The sequence below is a fragment of the Odocoileus virginianus genome, chromosome 9 (assembly GCF_023699985.2).
Source record: "Odocoileus virginianus isolate 20LAN1187 ecotype Illinois chromosome 9, Ovbor_1.2, whole genome shotgun sequence".
Classification (NCBI taxonomy): domain Eukaryota; kingdom Metazoa; phylum Chordata; class Mammalia; order Artiodactyla; family Cervidae; genus Odocoileus; species Odocoileus virginianus.
In genome coordinates, this window is record NC_069682.1 from 69,925,614 (window position 1) to 69,941,853 (window position 16,240).

Below are 16,240 nucleotides of genomic sequence, written 5' to 3' on the forward strand. Positions count from 1 at the left end.
GCAGGATAATTCCTTCCACGAGATGCTGGTAGCAGCACCCTCCCCCTCCCAGCTACAGTTCCAGACATTGGAAAATGGTCCCTGGGGGTCAAAATTGGTTGAGAATCACTGGGGTAGAGTTTCATCTCATGAGAATTGCATGTGACAGTAACAACAATAACTGACATGGATGTGCATTTACCCTGTGCTTGCTGTGGTTCTAAGCACCTTAAGGGAACTGCCTCATTTAAATTTCTCCACAGCCTTATGAGGACAGTGCAGTGATTATACCCAGTTTACAGCTGAGGACATGGAGGCACAGATAGGTTAAGTACTGGCCCAAGGTCGCACATATAGAAAGCGCACAGTGAGGATTCCAGCAGACTCTCTGGGGCCAGAGCCCATGCTGTGGATGGCTCTGCTGGACCTCGGTAAGGATGGAGGGCCCCTGCCCAGCCAGCCTCGTATCCCCCGCCCCACCCAGCCTCAGGTACAAGGGGAGAGCGCAGGCCTCTGATAGACTGATGCTGCTTATGCGGTTCTCCGTCCTAATCAGGAAAGCCATGCTTCCAGTCATGCACTGGGCTCCTTGCCCATCTCCCCGGGGCTGGACCTCAACACTGGGGCTGTCAGAGGAATCCCTTCTGGGGACCAGGGCAGGACCCGAGGCTGGGATAGGGCAGGACCCGAGGCTGGGATAGCAGGGGCTGTACTGGGAAGGTGGCCTTGTGTGTCCTTTACCCTGAGGGGCTGAAGGAGGAAAGGAGCAGGAAGGGAAGAGAGAAGAGGGAGGATGGAGGTGGCCGAGAGAGGGAAGGAGAGAGAGACAGAGAGGAATCGGAGAGGTCAGAGCGGAAAGAGAGTGCCACGTATGCAGAGGCACAGAAGAAGGGGAAGGAGGGGAGGAGAGGGAAAGGGAGACCTCGGAGCGACAGAGGCCTGGAGAGAAAGCGAAAGAAAAGAGAAAGCAAGGCCAAGGACAGCAAGGGCAGCGTGGACAGACCTCCTCCGGGATGCCAGAGAGGCAGACGGACAGGGAGGGATGGAGAAAGAAGGTGGGAGGGCGGAAAGGAGAGCGCAGACAGATGGACCGACAGGGGCGTGACCATGGGCCAGAGACGTGGTGGGGGCCAGAGAGGCGGGCTGGGGGGGGCGGGCCAGTTGAGCACTTACAGTGGGCTAAAGAAAAAGTGAAAGTGAAGTTGCTCAGTTGTGTCCGACCCTTTGCAACCCCATGGACTGTATCCCACCAGGCTCCTCCGTCCATGGGATTTTCCAGGCAAGAATACGGGAGTGTCATTATCAGAGAAATGGAAATCAAAACCACAGTGAGGTACCATCCCACACTGGTCAGAATGGCTGCTATCAAAAAGTCTATAAACAATAAATGCTGGAGAGGGTGTGGAGAAAAAGGAACCCTCTTACACTGTTGGTGGGAATGCAAACTAGTACAGCCACTATGGAGAACAGTGTGGAGATTCCTTAAAAAACTGGAAATAGAACTGCCATATGACCCAGCAATCCCACTGCTGGGCATACACACTGAGGAAACCAGAATTGAAAGAGACACGTGTATCCAATGTCTATCGCAGCACTGTTTACAATAACCAGGACATGGAAGCAACCTAGATGCCCATCGGCAGACGAATGGATAAGAAAGCTGTGGCACATATACACAATGGAATATTACTCAGCCATTAAAAAGAATGCATTTGAATCAGTTCTAATGAGATGGATGAAACTGGAGCCTGTTATACAGAGTGAAGTAAGTCAGAAAGAAAAACACCAATATGGTATATTAACACATATATATAGAATTTAGAAAGATGGTAACGATGACCCTATATGTGAGACAGCAAAAGAGACACAGATGTAAAGAACAGACTTTTGGACTCTGTGGGAGAAGGCGAGGGTGGGATGATTTAAGAGAATAGCATTGAAACATGTATATTATCATATGTGAAACAGATCGCCAGTCCAGGTTCGATGCATGAGACTGGGTGCTCAGGGCTGGTGCACTGGGATGACCCTGAGGGATGGGAGGGGGAGGGATGGGGGAGGGAGGGTCAGGATGGGGAACACATGTGCCCATGGCTGATTCATATGAATGTACAGCAAAAACCACCACAATATTGTAAAGTAATTAGCCTCTAATTAAAAAAAAAAGAATACTGGAGTGGGTTGCCATTTCCTTCTCCAGGAGATCTTCCCTACCCAGGGATTGAACCCAGGTCTCCCACATTGTAGGCAGATGCTTTACCATCTGAGCCACCAAGGAAATCTATGGGCTGAGCTTTGTCATTTACATCTAGGCTCTCACTGATGCGGAGTCTGGTGATGGGGCCACTGTGCATGGATGAGCTTGTGGACCAAAACGTCAGTGACCCCGGCTCTGAGTGGGTCTGGGAGCAGGGGTCTGACTGAGATCTATGCCTGTGGGTGAGGTGCCACGCTTGTGTGACTGGCCTCCTTGCTGTCCCTGTCAGTTCTGACTCCAGAGGAACTGGGGACACTTAAGTCTTCATCCCTAGAAACAGGTCATGAAGCCGTGCTGAGTGTGTGAGCAGGTGCCCTCTCTGGACAATGAGGAGGTGCTGCCTCTGGACCCTGCCCCCAGGGCCACACTCAATGACAGGTTGCTATGGTGATAGCTCCCGATGAACCACGCCTGCTGGGATTCATGCCTTGGGTCAGCCCCTCCCACACTGACTCCAGCCTGGGCCGTGGGACTGGCTTTGGCCAGCAGGACATCAGCAAGTGCGACAGAAGCAGAGAGACTTGATAAACCCTTGTGTGCCAGGGCTTGTCTCCTTGGGACCCTGAGACCACCTGCGCCATGAAGAAATCCAAGATGAAAGGCCACAGCTGACCTGCCAGCTGACTGATGCTATGTGAGTGACCCTAGCAAAAGAACTGCCCAGCCAACCCACAGAATCGTGACAAATAATAAATTGTTGCTGTTTTAAGCCACTGTGTTGGGGGACAGTTTGTCACACAGCAGTAGATAGCTAACAGAGAAATCGAGATTCCCCAACCTGTTCCTCTTCTGGGCTCACTCCTGTAGCTGTGTTTCACTGGAGGGCCATCTGGCTGGAGGGTCCAAGATGGCCTCATGCATTGATACATGCTGGGCGGTTGATCCTGGCTGTTTACCAGGCCTTCTCTCATCCTCCCGTGGGCTGGGCTGGCTTCCTTAAACTGTGATCTCAGGACCATGTTCCAGGAGAGAAGCATGAAAGCTGCAAGGTCTCTTAAGACCTAATCCGGGAATCTGCAGAATATCACTTCTGCTGCATTCCATTGGCCAAGGCAAGTCGTAAGGTGGCAGCCCAGATTCAAGGGAAATAGACCCCTCCTCCCTGGCTCGATGGGAAGAGCTGAAGTCACTTTACTAGGAGGCCAATTCAGGGATGGGAGGATTTGATGGCATATTTTGTGATCTGCTCTATTCCATGCCCCATTCTACCCATGATGCTGGGAGAAGCGTCCTGGAGGCTGGTGTCCACCTGAGAGTCTGAGGGAAAATTCTCAAATCAGCTCTTAAACCATCTGGCTCTGGGTTTCCTTGGTGGCTTAGTGGTGAAGAATCTGCCTGCCAATGCAAGAGACACAGGTTCGATCCCTGGTCTGCAAAGATCCCACAGACTGAGGAGCAACTAAGCCTGTGAGCCACAACGACTGAGCCTGTGTGCCCTAGAGTCTGTGCTCAAAGAGAAACCACCGCAGTGAGAAGCCTGCACACCACAGTGAGAGGAGCCCCCACCCTCCGCAACTAGAGAAAAGCCCTGCACAGCAAGGAAGACCCCGCACAGCCAAAAATAAATGCAGAAATAAAATTATTTTTTAAAAAGCAAACATCTGACTCTGAAAATTCATTCACTGACTCACTTATCAGGGCCTTACTGAGGGGCTATCATGTGCCAGGGCTACACAGAGTCAGATAAGAAGTAGCACAAAAATGAGGGACTTTAGAGTCAGATAGATATGGGTTCAAGCCCTCTTTCCACTGCTTATATGTTACCTGACCTTGGGCAAGTTCTTAACTCTCTCTGGGCATCAGTTTCCGATTCTGTAAAATGGGACTACTCAGTGGAAAGGGCTCTTACGTGGTTAAATGAGGCAAAGCTTCAGTAGCAGGTCCCACATTTTGGAGATGCCTTGAGGATTCCCTCTCCTAAAGTCCTGGGTTGTGGACCCCATAAATCAGTTCCACAAGGGCCAAGATCCACATTATCTTGCTCATCATCTTATCTATACAATCCAGCACATAGTAGGTGTTCAGTAAACGTTCTGACTTATGGACCTACAACCATAGACCCTCTGCCTGCCTCTCCCAGCCTGAATAGTTGTCTATCTGGCTTCTCTGGTGAAACAAAAGCCCATGAAGGCAGAAACCAGAGCCAGTGCATCATCCTGACCCCCGGGATCTGGCACTTACAAGGGTGAGTTTCATTCCCTCTTCGGGAAGCCAACAATTCTGGCTCAGCTGAGAATGTTCAGCAGAGATCTTGAAGTCTCTGAGAGCCAGAGGCTTTCTGTTCTTGCTGGGATGGTGGCTGGGCGGGGGCTGGCAATGAGAACCTGGCCCTGGCTCCCCACAGCCTTGTCCGCCCCCAGTTCCAGCTGTTGTCCTCCCCACTCCCGCCGTCCCCTCCAAATGCTGCAGAAGGGGCCCAGGAGCCCGAGGGACGCCTCATTAGCCCCGCAAATGCCATCCCTGTTTTCCCAGCGGGGGGTCTGCTGGCAGGCCTGGCCTTTAAAACACACACGCTAATTCCTCCTCTGGCACGGGCTCGTGGCGCCCCGCCTCCTCCCTTCTCACACCTTCCTCTCAGGCCCGGTTCCGGCTCTGCTCCCTGCTATCTGCACAGCCAGAACAGACTGTACCTCAGCAGCTGCTAAATATAGACCCGCATCAGCGGCATATTCCTGGCTGGGGAAATGGAGCTGGGGCTGGAAATGGCACTGGGGCGGCTCCTACCGTGGGGCCGAAGGCTCGGGGAGGAAACATCAAGTCCTTCCTGGGCAACACCTCCACAAAGACCCTTTCAGGCTGTGGAAGTTGAAGGATCCTGAAAACAAGGACCCCGTTTGTGTTTCTCCACTTGCCTTGCCTGGTGCCCACTTTCGAGCTTCTTGGGAACAGTTTCTGCCCTCCCAGACTCCACGGCCTCCTACTTGCCACCTTCCTCCCAACTCTCTGCAGCGGGGGATGCTCTTTCTTAGAACCTGGCCATCCTCCTCACTCTCTTGGAGTCTGATGCTTCATCTGCCCACCCCTGTCACCTCCCAGACTCGGTCCTGGCCCTGCCCTTATTTCTCTGTCTTGTCTTTTCCTCCCCACCTTAAAGCTGATGAACTCTCAGGCTGAAGGCACCATCATCCCCAGGGATTGCCCTGAGCCCATCACACCCTCACTGTTCCCTGGCCTGCATCTTCTGTCCTAGATACTGGGTGGCCGACCCCCTCACTTTCATTCAGGGCTCAGCCCCAATGTCACCTCCCCAGAAAGGTCTGTCCTGATTCCTTCATCTCAGTCTACTGTCTCATCCTGCTTAGGTGTCTTCCAAGCACTCACTGCTACTCAATATTATGTTACATGTTTATGTGCTTCCTACCTAAAAGGTCTTCCTACCTATGTGTTTATGTACTTCCTACCTAAAAGCTCTGTGAGGGTAGGGTCTTGGGTTTGTCTGTTGCTGCATTCCTAGGGCCTGGAGACAGCAGGGCATGTATAGGCATTCAATAAAGAGTTGGTGAATGAATGAATGAATTCTCCTACTGGACCCTCCCAGCAGTCATGTGAGATGAGTATTATTATCTCTCTTGTGCACAGGGGGAAATCAAAGCTTAGAGTCCCAAGCATTCTTGGAGCTTTACACCCATATTTCAGATGGCCCATTCTAGATGATTCTTCCCTCCTCTCATCTAAAAGCCAACAGAGTTAAAATCAAATAGCTCTGCACCAGATCCTGAAGCATACTCAGTAATTTCTCTGCCGCTCGACAGTTTTCTTAAGCCAACCTCATCCTTCTGTTTTTGTAGATGGTGCCCCTTTCCATCCCAGGTTCTGACATTAGGAAACCCCAGATCCCTTCCTTAATCTAGTCCTGTACATTCACCCAGGTCTTCAAGGTTTGCCCTTTGCAGGATCTCACTGTCACCCCTCATTCTCCCTCCTCAGCATCTCAATGAATCTTCCCTAGCAATCCCGTATCATCTCTGGCCCCCAACAAGATGGAGCAAGTTAAGGAGTCTGGTGGGCACCAAGAAAGGGTGCAGGCTTTGACTTTTGTCCTTCGGGGCTCTCTGCTGGCACCCCAGGCTCCTGGGTGTCCCTGAATTCAGTGCTTGCTTCTGAGCCATGCTATACAGGGGCAGCCCGAGGGATCTTGTTAAAATGAAAACCTGAACATGTCACTTTCCTGCTTTAAAGTCATCAATGAACCCACAGGGTTGGTGAGGGGGAGGGGAACAGGCTCTCTCCTAGGCGGCTCTTCGTGAGTGTAATCTGGTACATTTCGGCATTATCTATCCTGATTCCAAACGCACATGCTCTTTGACCCAGCTTTTCCACTTCCTGAAAATTATCCTGCAGATACACTCACACAAGCACAAAATGATATATGTATGAGGTTATTCACTGTAGCATTGTTCGTTGTAGAAAAAGATTGGAAACAGCGTAAGTGTCCATCAAGAGGGGACTGGTGAAATAAATTTCAGTGTATCCACAACAGCTGTTAAATAAAAGAATGAGGAAGCTCTTTATGTGCTGATATGGGATAATCTACAAGATGTATTGTTAAGCGAAAAAGGCAAGCAGTGTGTATAGCGTGTGTTTATAGCTACCATTTGTGTAAAAAACAAGCAAACAAACAAATACATGTACCTACTTTCTTGTACATGCATAGAATAGCTCTGGAAAGATACACAAGAAAATTACATTGGTTGCTTTGGGGATACAGACCAGGTATCTGGGAGACTAGAAGGGGTGAAAATTTTCCATTAAATACAAATTTGGACTTTTTTTGGAGCTGTGCTGGGTCTTCGTTGCTGTGCGTGGGCTTTCTCTAGTTGTGGTAAGTGGGGGCTACTCTCTAGTGGGATGTGGGCTTCTCATTGCCGTGGCTTCTGTTGTCGCACAGCATGGGCTCTAGGCTCATGGGCTCAGTAGTTGTGGGTTGTGGTGCATGGGCTTAGTTGCTCCATGGCATGTGGGCTCTTCCCAGACCAGGGATCAAACCTGTGTCTCTTGCATTGGCAGGCAGATTCTTTACCTCTGAGCCACCAGGGAAGCTCCCAAATTTGGGCTTTTTGAATCTTGAAATGTATTATCTATTAAAAAAATTTTTTTAAACAATATTTTTCAAGTGAATGAGTTCAAGGTCTCATACGATATGTACACCACGTGGCTCCCTTTGGGGTTGCAACTTCTGAGGGTGAGACTGTTCTTCCTTCCTCTCTTTTTAAAAACATTTCTTTCATGTTTGAATGTTTTCTAAAATGTATTAGTTTTGCAAGGAGAAAAAGTAATGCAGATATTATGTGTAAGAGCATGTGATTATAGACTGGAACCCTCCCCCTAAACAAAACAAACTCACACACATACAATATCCCAATCTCAAATCTATCAAACACCCTCCCACCCCACTGCCCTTAGAATAAAATCCAAGCGCTTTGCTTGCCTTGCATGCGATGCAGCCAGGCCCCAGCCAGCCTCTCCAGGTCACCTCTCCACAAGCCTCTTCCTCAGTCCTGAGTTGTTTACAATTCCCCTTATGCCTCAGGCTGTTCTCTTCCTCCCAGTTTTGCCTGCACCATGCCCTCTGCCTGGAATGCCCTTCTTTGCATCTCGGTCTGGCCAGCACTTTATCCTTTGGAGATTGCTACCACTGCCTCAGAGAAACTGGCATCCTCATTGCCCATGCAGACGCCTGTCCCCCTGCCGCCACTGGACTAGGAGCCCCATGTTGACTTTCAATAAACATTTGGTGGTGTCTGATGTCACAACCCCTGCCTCCTTCAGTCCCAGGACCAGTGAGAGCACTGCTCTTGGCATCGGCAGCCTCAGCCAGCTGTGGGACCTCGAGTGAACCAGTTCACCTCTCTGAGCCTTCTCCTTCTGTCCTCTGTGCACCTCCGGCAAGCCACCGGAGTACATCCCCCACCCGGGGATGGACTCAGGTTCCAGCCTCAGAGCGAGTGAAGCAGTGGGCAGTGGGGAGGTGTGCCGCACCATTGCTTGGTGGTGGTGGGGAAAGCAGTAAGCCAAGACCTTCCCTAACGGTCTTGGCTTCTGTCTTCCCATCAGATCCTTAACAACTGTCACTTGAACAGAGGTTTCACAACTGCCAAAAATGTGCCCTGTACAGGCCCACTGCCGCCCCCTGCTACCTGACGGCCCCCAGCTACACTTATGACCATGGCCGACTCATACGGACTGTAGGTGCGTCTGCTCCAGTTTAGTTCTCAGGCCAAAGTGGGGGGCCACTGAGTTCAGATCTCTGGCGTCCTTTCAGGAGGCCTATAGTGGTTGCCTCCCGCCTTTTGGTTTTCGTGCCAGTCTTGCAGGTGCCCCCCACTCCATTTTCCCCCCTCCTGCTTTGTCCTCTCTTCCTGCCTGGCCGCCCTTCCTCTCCGAGACCCTGGGGTCTCCTGGATCCGACGAGATGCTTCGGTATCCTGTCCCACCCTCAGCACTGTTGGTAGGAAGGCTGAGAGCGGAGGTCCGCCCGCCTCTCTGGTCCCGCCCCTTATGCCACGCCTCCAGCCCCGCCCGGCCCCGCCCCTTTGGGCTGGCCCCGCCCCTCACCGGTCTTGGGGTCCACAGTGAAGTGATGCTCGCCATCCAGCACGCTGTACACCAGTCGAGCGCTGCTGCCATACGTGGGGTCATCCGCATCCGAGGCCATCACCTGCATCACCGATGTGCCTGGGCCCGGGGGACCAAGCGAGACAGAGGTCAGCTGGCGCTGCTGTGCTCGTCCTCTCCATCTCTCCCCACCCACGAGAAGCTGAGAAAGGAGACTGAGGCTGGAGGTCACTGAAGCCAGTCCTTTCACAGTCCCCTTGTCCACATTAAGCCCCAACCCGCTTCCAGATCTGGGGGCCTTCCCAGCAGCATGAGCAGGACCATGGAGCCAGATCTGGATTCAAAACTCCTTTCCCAGCCGCAGGACTCTGGCGCGAGAAGAAAGCCTCTCTGAATCTCAGTTTCCTCACCAGCAAAATGGGGACAATCCTAGTTCTTGTTCATGATGGAACACATTTTAAACTCCCAATCTACCGTGAATGGGCTCAGAGCCATCTCTCAGTGGTGGTGGAAATGGTTAATTTCACCAGTTAAGGTCATTACTGTCAGAGTTAGAGCTGAGACTGGAAACCACGCACTTTACTCCCAAAGCAGGGGTCTTTCTACCCATCCCAACCCATCCTGATTTCTCAAGGAAATTCTGCCTTCTTCCTCCCATCCTCCATACTCCCATCCCCACCATGGAGGGAGTGTGTGCGGAAGTCAATGCAGGACAACCAAGTTCACTGAGACTCAGCAGCCAGTGTCTCTTGGCCCCAGGCAGAACAGCAGCACCCAGCTCTTGCTTTGGGAAGTAGTTGGCTGTGGTCCTTGGTGTCCTCCTCGCCCCTCCCCCCGGGTGCCCAGACAGCCCCCAGCCCCAGCGCGCACACTTCTCCTCATGCTCCGCACGTAGGCTGCTGGGGAGAGTATAAATTGGATAAAAGTCCATCAAACAGCGGCAATTAAGTTATTGATTTTCGACGCTGCCTCATTAAACTGGGAGCTTCTCTCGGCCTGTCCCAGAGATGGCTCTAATTTGACATCATGTTCAATTTGACGAAAGCAGAGCTTGGGACGTGAGGCTGGACAGGGTGCGGATGATGGAAGGGGTGGGGGAGGGGTTGGATGGAGGGACGGGCTAAGCTGAGTGGTCCATCGGAATCTTTCCAGAGAGGAGGGGATAAGACCCAAGAGGGAGTCATGAAGGCTCGGGATGGGACCCAAGGGGGAAGAGACTCAGGCATCACTTCAAGGAGATGCCCCCTTCTGGGTGCCCTGCTAAGGTTCCAGATAGAACCCTTCTGGTGGGCTGGGCTCTCTGGGCCAGCGAGGTGACATGCTGGGGGGTACGGCCAGTTCACTGCCTGGCTAATGAGTGAGGCTCTGGAAGTGCTACTGCAGCAATTCTGCTGAGCCCAGACTGCCGCCCGCCTCTCCCTCCTCCAGCCTGGGGCCCTCGATCATTCCAGACAGACACATGTATTTATTTTTCACTCTTTTGCATTTCTCATTTCCCTCTCCGTGTCCCCCCCTCCCAGCCTCCTAAACCGGCCCTGCAATGCGCCTCTCTCTTGTGGCGGCTCCAGCTCCACATCAACCATGTCAGAGTTGCCTGGAGAAGCTGGGAGGAAGAGGTTTGGGCAAGCCCCCTCCCTCTTGATGCTAGGTAACCAGGGGTCTTCTATTCAGGGCCAGGGCATGAGCCCAGGCCCCTCCTCTTAAACAGGGAGAAGAGAGAGTAATAGACCCTACTGAGCACTCACTGCATGCCTAGCTTCACCAGCCACTTAAATTCATTATCTCTAATTCTCATAGCATCTCTGAGAGGCAGAGCGGACCTCTCTAAATTACAGGTGGGGGAAGCAGGGGGAAAGACCTGAATGGGGGCACAGAATGATGAAGTGGTGGGACTTGAACCCAGGACTGTCTAAGGTCAAAGTCCTCTGGCAGCCAGAGTCAGCACAGACACGCATGGTGACCCCGGATGGTGGCCTGGGGTACTGACTCCCGCCAGTGACTCTGCCACTTCTTAGCGGTTTGACCTTGGGCCCGTCATGAACCCCGCTTTTGCCTCAATTTCCTCCTTTGTGAAATGAGGGTGACAGTACCACCAGACTCCTGGGATCGATTTCAGAATTCAAATAGATTTCCGTATTCAGCACCAAGGACAGAGCCTACCCCACGCTAAGAACTCCGTAAGTGCAGGTGGTTGTTGTCTTCTCAGGAGGCACTGCATGCCTGTATACAATGGCACAATCAAGCCTCCCTCACAGACAGACTGAAATGAGAGGCGATACACACAGCATCAGGCTCATGGTGGGCGCTCGATAAATAGTGGCTGCCGTAACTGTTAGGAGAGAGGATCTCCCTGTCACTCTCCTCTGCATGTTGCCCCCACCCCCTGGGCAAGACACAATGCTGGTTTGAGTGACTCTCCAGGGACATGGCTGAGCTCTCTCTCTCTCCTCCTGGATGTATCCCAGGGACTCCTGCAGGGATGATGGAATCATTTCCCCAATCTGGGGTTCTTTATTGCAGCCATTACAGTTAATGCGGATGCATGGGGATGGTGAAGGGTCAGTGATTCAACCCTGGTTCCCCAGGCCCCACACTCCCGCCCACCTCCTTCACAAGTCAGCAGCTCCCCAGAATCAGCAGAAAAATGGGTGCCAGGCTTGTGGATGCTGTAGGACCACTTTGTGCCATCCCCCTAGGTTTAGCAGATTGCATTTTACAATGCACCATCACGGCTCTTCTCTCCTTCAGTCCTCATGCCAACTCGATGAGGTAGATGCAGTGACATGCTGGCAAATGTTTGACCATTGGATCTGGGGGACGGAGGGGTGGGGATAAATGCCCTGTTTTGTAGTGTTTGCTGATTTCTACGGTGTAAATACTCTCACCATGACTAATTTCAAACTACCAATGTGATATCAAGTGGCTTATGAAACTCCTGAAAATCAATATTTGGCTCTCATGAGCTGATATAAGCCAACTTCAGTATACTCCTGCATCATTTTCATTTTACAGATGAGGAAACTGTTATGCACAGTGAAGGATGACAATGTAAATTAATAATTAATAATAATGAAACCCATTATTACACAAATGTCTTCAATGATAATGATAGATTGTTTATTAAATAACTACCTTGCACTACATGTTATAAGCCCTTTATGCATAGTATCTTATGGAATTCATATAATAGAGTCTTGAAGTAAGCTCTATTAAGATTTCTACTTTGCAGGTAAGGTAATGGAGGCTGAGTGAAGTTTAATAAAGACCCCCTTTTGTCTCAATTTCATCATCTGTGAAATGGGGGTACTCAGGACCATTGTGAGAACTCAAATAGATTTCCTTGCTCAACAGCTGGGACAGTGCCTGGCTAAATTCATCCAGCAAGGAAATAGGAGAGGCAAGATTCAAACCCAGGTCGATCTGATGTCAAAACACACACGTATCTTGCCTTACAAGGTAGTAGGTTGGGGATCAATAGAAGTAGAAGTAGACGGGCAAGTGAGAGAAGAGTCGAAGAAAGGACAGAAAGGAAGAGCAAGAAGAGAGCAAGGAACTGGATTCAGGATTCTCCCTCCCTGGAATTTAGTTCAAGCCCAGACTTTCAGAAGCAGGGCTGGGATTGGCTAGAATGAGCCATTCGCTGTCCGTGGTGCTGCCCCCAGCCCTTCTGCTATTTGAGGTTGAGGGCCTAATTCCAGACTGTCGTAGGAAGGATTGCCCAAAGGATTCTTGCGTAAACAGGATATCAGAACTCCAGGGCTCCATGTAGAATGTTGGATATGGAAAGGCTGCTCCTTGGAAAGCACAGAAGCCAGTGGTTCTCAACCTGGCTGCACATTAGAACTCTTAGGAGCTTTAAAATAGAACTGATGTTGAGCCCCAACCCAGATTAATTTAATAAGCACTCCCTTGGGGGTGGAGCACAGGCAAGGGTATTTTAAAAGCTCCAACAGTGATTCAAAAGTGCATTCCAGACTGAGAACTGATGCCCTGAGATGCAACCCCTGATTGAACTGATGAGGAAACAGAGTCACAGAGAGACTCAGACCCTTTCCCCAGGTTAAGTCATTAGTAAGGGGTAGGAAAAGATTCCAACCCACATCTCTGTAGCCAGCATGTCACCCTCCTGGACTCACTGTGCCTGCACTGAGACTGACACACAAAAGGAAGCAGCAAGGATGGCACAAGGCGCCAAATCAGCATGAGAAGGTGGACACTCCTACAGACAGATGCCCCTTGCAGCTTCGTGGAGACGTGGGACTTTGGCATCAGAGAGTCCTGGGTTCAAATCCCACCACTTCCTCACTCTGGGCCCTCAATCAAGTCTTTCCCTTGTTTGGCCTTTTTCCTCATCGATAAGTTAGAGGGTCACACTCTGCCTCTCAGAGATGCTACGGGAGTTAGAGATGATGGATTTAAGAGGCTGGTAAAGCCAAGTATTTAGTAAGTGCTCAATAAGAGTTTATTCCTTTCTCTTCTCTCTATATGGTCAGAAGATCTCTGGGGCTGTGTCTTTGCCCCTGAGTGGGAGACTCCTGGGCACCAGATTCAGGAGGGCGGGGGCTTGCCCACCCTTCATTTCTAGTTTATCTGGGTGGCTCTGACATTGTTTATCCTGGGTCCAGAACTAGAATCCATGCTCTGGCTCCCAGGTCAGAACGCTTTCTCTTCTCCCTTTAACCCTTGCTGTTCATGAAATCCAACTGAGGCCCAAACATGGGCCCCAGAACCCCAAGCTGCTCAGGGAGAAGGTGGTGCCAGGTGGAGTGGAGGTCAGGGGTTGAAGACAAATTCTCATTCCAGCCCTGTCCTTGGCTCTCTGTATGGCTATGAGACAACTACCCCACCTGACTGGGCCTCAGTTCCCCTTCTGTAAAATGGAGATAACGCTTTACGCTTCCTGTATCCTGGATGAGGGAGACCCCTTGATGAGATGAAAGAGACGGAACGCTTTGGAAAAGAACAGAGTCCTCTACCGAGGTGACCAAGTGTCATTATTATGAAGATGTTAGTAATTATTATCATCCTATTTCTTCCCTACCTCCCTCTGCTGCCCTGCTGGGCCCGGGGAAACCCTTGGCTCACATTTAGCTTCTCAAACATTTTTGAAAAATGAGTCCCACCCCCTGCTGCTGCTAGAACTGCGTGGAATGCTTTCTATTAAAAATTAAAAACCACTTGTCGAGTCCCTGGGAACATTCAGATTACACAGGAAACAAGTCCCTTCTCAAACTCCCCCCCTTACCTCCGCCCCCCCGCCCCTGTCAACTCCCTCTTTGCTCATCACTTACTTACAATGCCAGCTCACTGCACGGGCCTCAACTCTGCTTCCGGCTGCCCAGTCAGGGCAGCCTAATGTAGACGAATGATACACAGGAGGTTCAGGAAAGTGGTTGCATGGAAGGGGGGTCAGAAGATAGAGCGAGAGGAAGCAAGTGACAGAGAAGGCGGCATACAGAGATGCGGTGAGAAAGTGGGTCAGAGACTGAGAAACAAGAAACAGAGATGCAGAGAGATGGACAGAGAGAAGTGACAGAAACAGAGGTACCCAGACACGTGGGGAGAAATTAGAATAGAGAGAGAGGTGAGGGCCAAAGAGGCAGATATACATGTATATACAATGAGAGAGAGAGACAGAGACAGGGACAGAAAGAGGTCGCCATGGACTCACCCAGGCAGGCAACACTTGAGTGTGTGTGTGTGTGTGTGTGTGGAGCTCATCTACCATCCTGAGAAAGGGGATTCTTCTTTTGTTCCAAATTGAGTCCCACTGACTCTTCCATCCTCTCCACATTCAAGTGGGACCCTCTGTGGAGTAGTCTGGTCACCTCGTTTATTCGGGGCAGCAACATTCTAAGTTTCTGCAGTAGCATCCCTTGGCCAGTTGCAGAAAGCAAACATTTTTGGCTTATGATCCAGTTCTATTCAGCCACCCAAGGTATACAGAGCACCTACTATGTGCTAGACCCTTGAGGGTAGGATGCCACATTTGTCACCTTTGTACTTACTGACACGTGGGCACAGGGCCTGGCAGAGGGGGGCTGCTTGTGTTTGCTGAGGGATTTGTTGATGGAAAAGACAGAGAATGAAGTGAAGTTGGGGCCTGTGCTCCTCTCTGCCACCTCTCTCCACCAGAAACCTCCTGCCCCTTTTCTCCCCATCCTGAGTGGTGAAAGCCAGTGCCGTTGCTAGGCAAGGAGATATTGCACATATAGATCTTCCTGGACTTTAATTAAAAACATCTTTAGAAGGTGTCTCTGCAGAGGCCAGCAATTGATTCCTGGCTTGGGCCTGAGGGCTGTTGAGCCACACTCTCTCCAGCAGCAGGTGGGACAGTCAGAGGCTCCTAGCCTTCCCTGCCCTCCCCAAACAGGAACTCTGGGAAGCACACTGCCCCCTGCCTTCCTCCTCTCCTCTCTGCCACCGTCCTCTCAAGCACAGGCCCTGGCAATCAGATAGTATGTCCTCCCGATTTTATCTCCCCCACCCCTCTCAGGCCTCAGTTTCCTCAGCTGTAAAATGAGGGTATCTACACTTAACCCAAGAGAGTTTCTGGGAGGATGAAATGAGATTAGGGGTGTGAAAGTGCTTTGTAAGCTGTAAAGTCCTGTGCACACTAAAGAGATTGTTGTGACTGTTTCTCATGCCCACTGAGGCAAGTAGCTTAGGTTCTGGATCCAGGCTCTGGGTCCAGTTCTGGCTCCAGCTCTTACTATGGAACCTCAGGCAAGTTACTTTATCTCTCTCCACATTTATCTCCTCATTGGTAAAATGAGGACAGTAATACCTGCCCTGCCTATCCCCCAGGATTGTGAGAATAAAGGGAAATAGCTTTGTGAAAACAGTGTTGGCTGATAGCTATTATTTAGTGGATGTCCCGAGAAGTGCAGACTGTACTACAAAAGAGTCTTTTTCCATCTATTATAGATGCTGCTCACAGAGGGATTGCAATACACGGGAAAGCGGCTGTGGCAGGGCCCCTGTCCATTTCCACAGTCTGTTGAGCCCTAATCTCAGGGTCCAGCAATGCCAATCCTATGGCATATGTGCCTCCATAGTCTCCTTCCTTTGCTCCCAGCAGACATCACTAATCGATTGTGGCATTTTTCTCTGCTAAGCCTGAATGAGACCTCAGACACCTTCTCAACACAGCCCTATGACCAGTTGACCAGAGTTGGCACCAGAGGTGAAACTGATCTGCTAACACTTTGAGGACAGTGGCAGTATCTTGCTTATCTTTGCATCCTCACATACCTAGCGAAGGACCACATACATAGTAGGTACTATTATGTATTTACTGAATTAAAGCAACTGCTTATTTTTCTATCCCATTTGGGCTATATATATATATATAAAGTAGGTACTAATAAATGTTTGCTTAGTTGGGTGACTCATCTTTGTAACCCCTACAGACCCAAGTACACTGAAGGCCTTGTATATAATGGGTGC

At 50.7% G+C, this 16,240-nt stretch overlaps 1 protein-coding gene across 4 annotated transcripts in view; it reads right to left on the reverse strand.

Moving 5' to 3' along the window:
* Positions 1-16,240, reverse strand: part of CDH22 (cadherin 22) — a 137,593-nt gene that overhangs the window by 44,534 nt on the left and 76,819 nt on the right. For all 4 annotated transcript variants that reach the window (XM_070472717.1, XM_070472715.1, XM_070472716.1 and 1 more), the window contains exon 4: positions 8,792-8,911. In XM_070472717.1, coding sequence (XP_070328818.1) covers positions 8,792-8,911 — 120 coding nt within the window. The remainder of the gene's footprint in view (positions 1-8,791; positions 8,912-16,240) is intronic.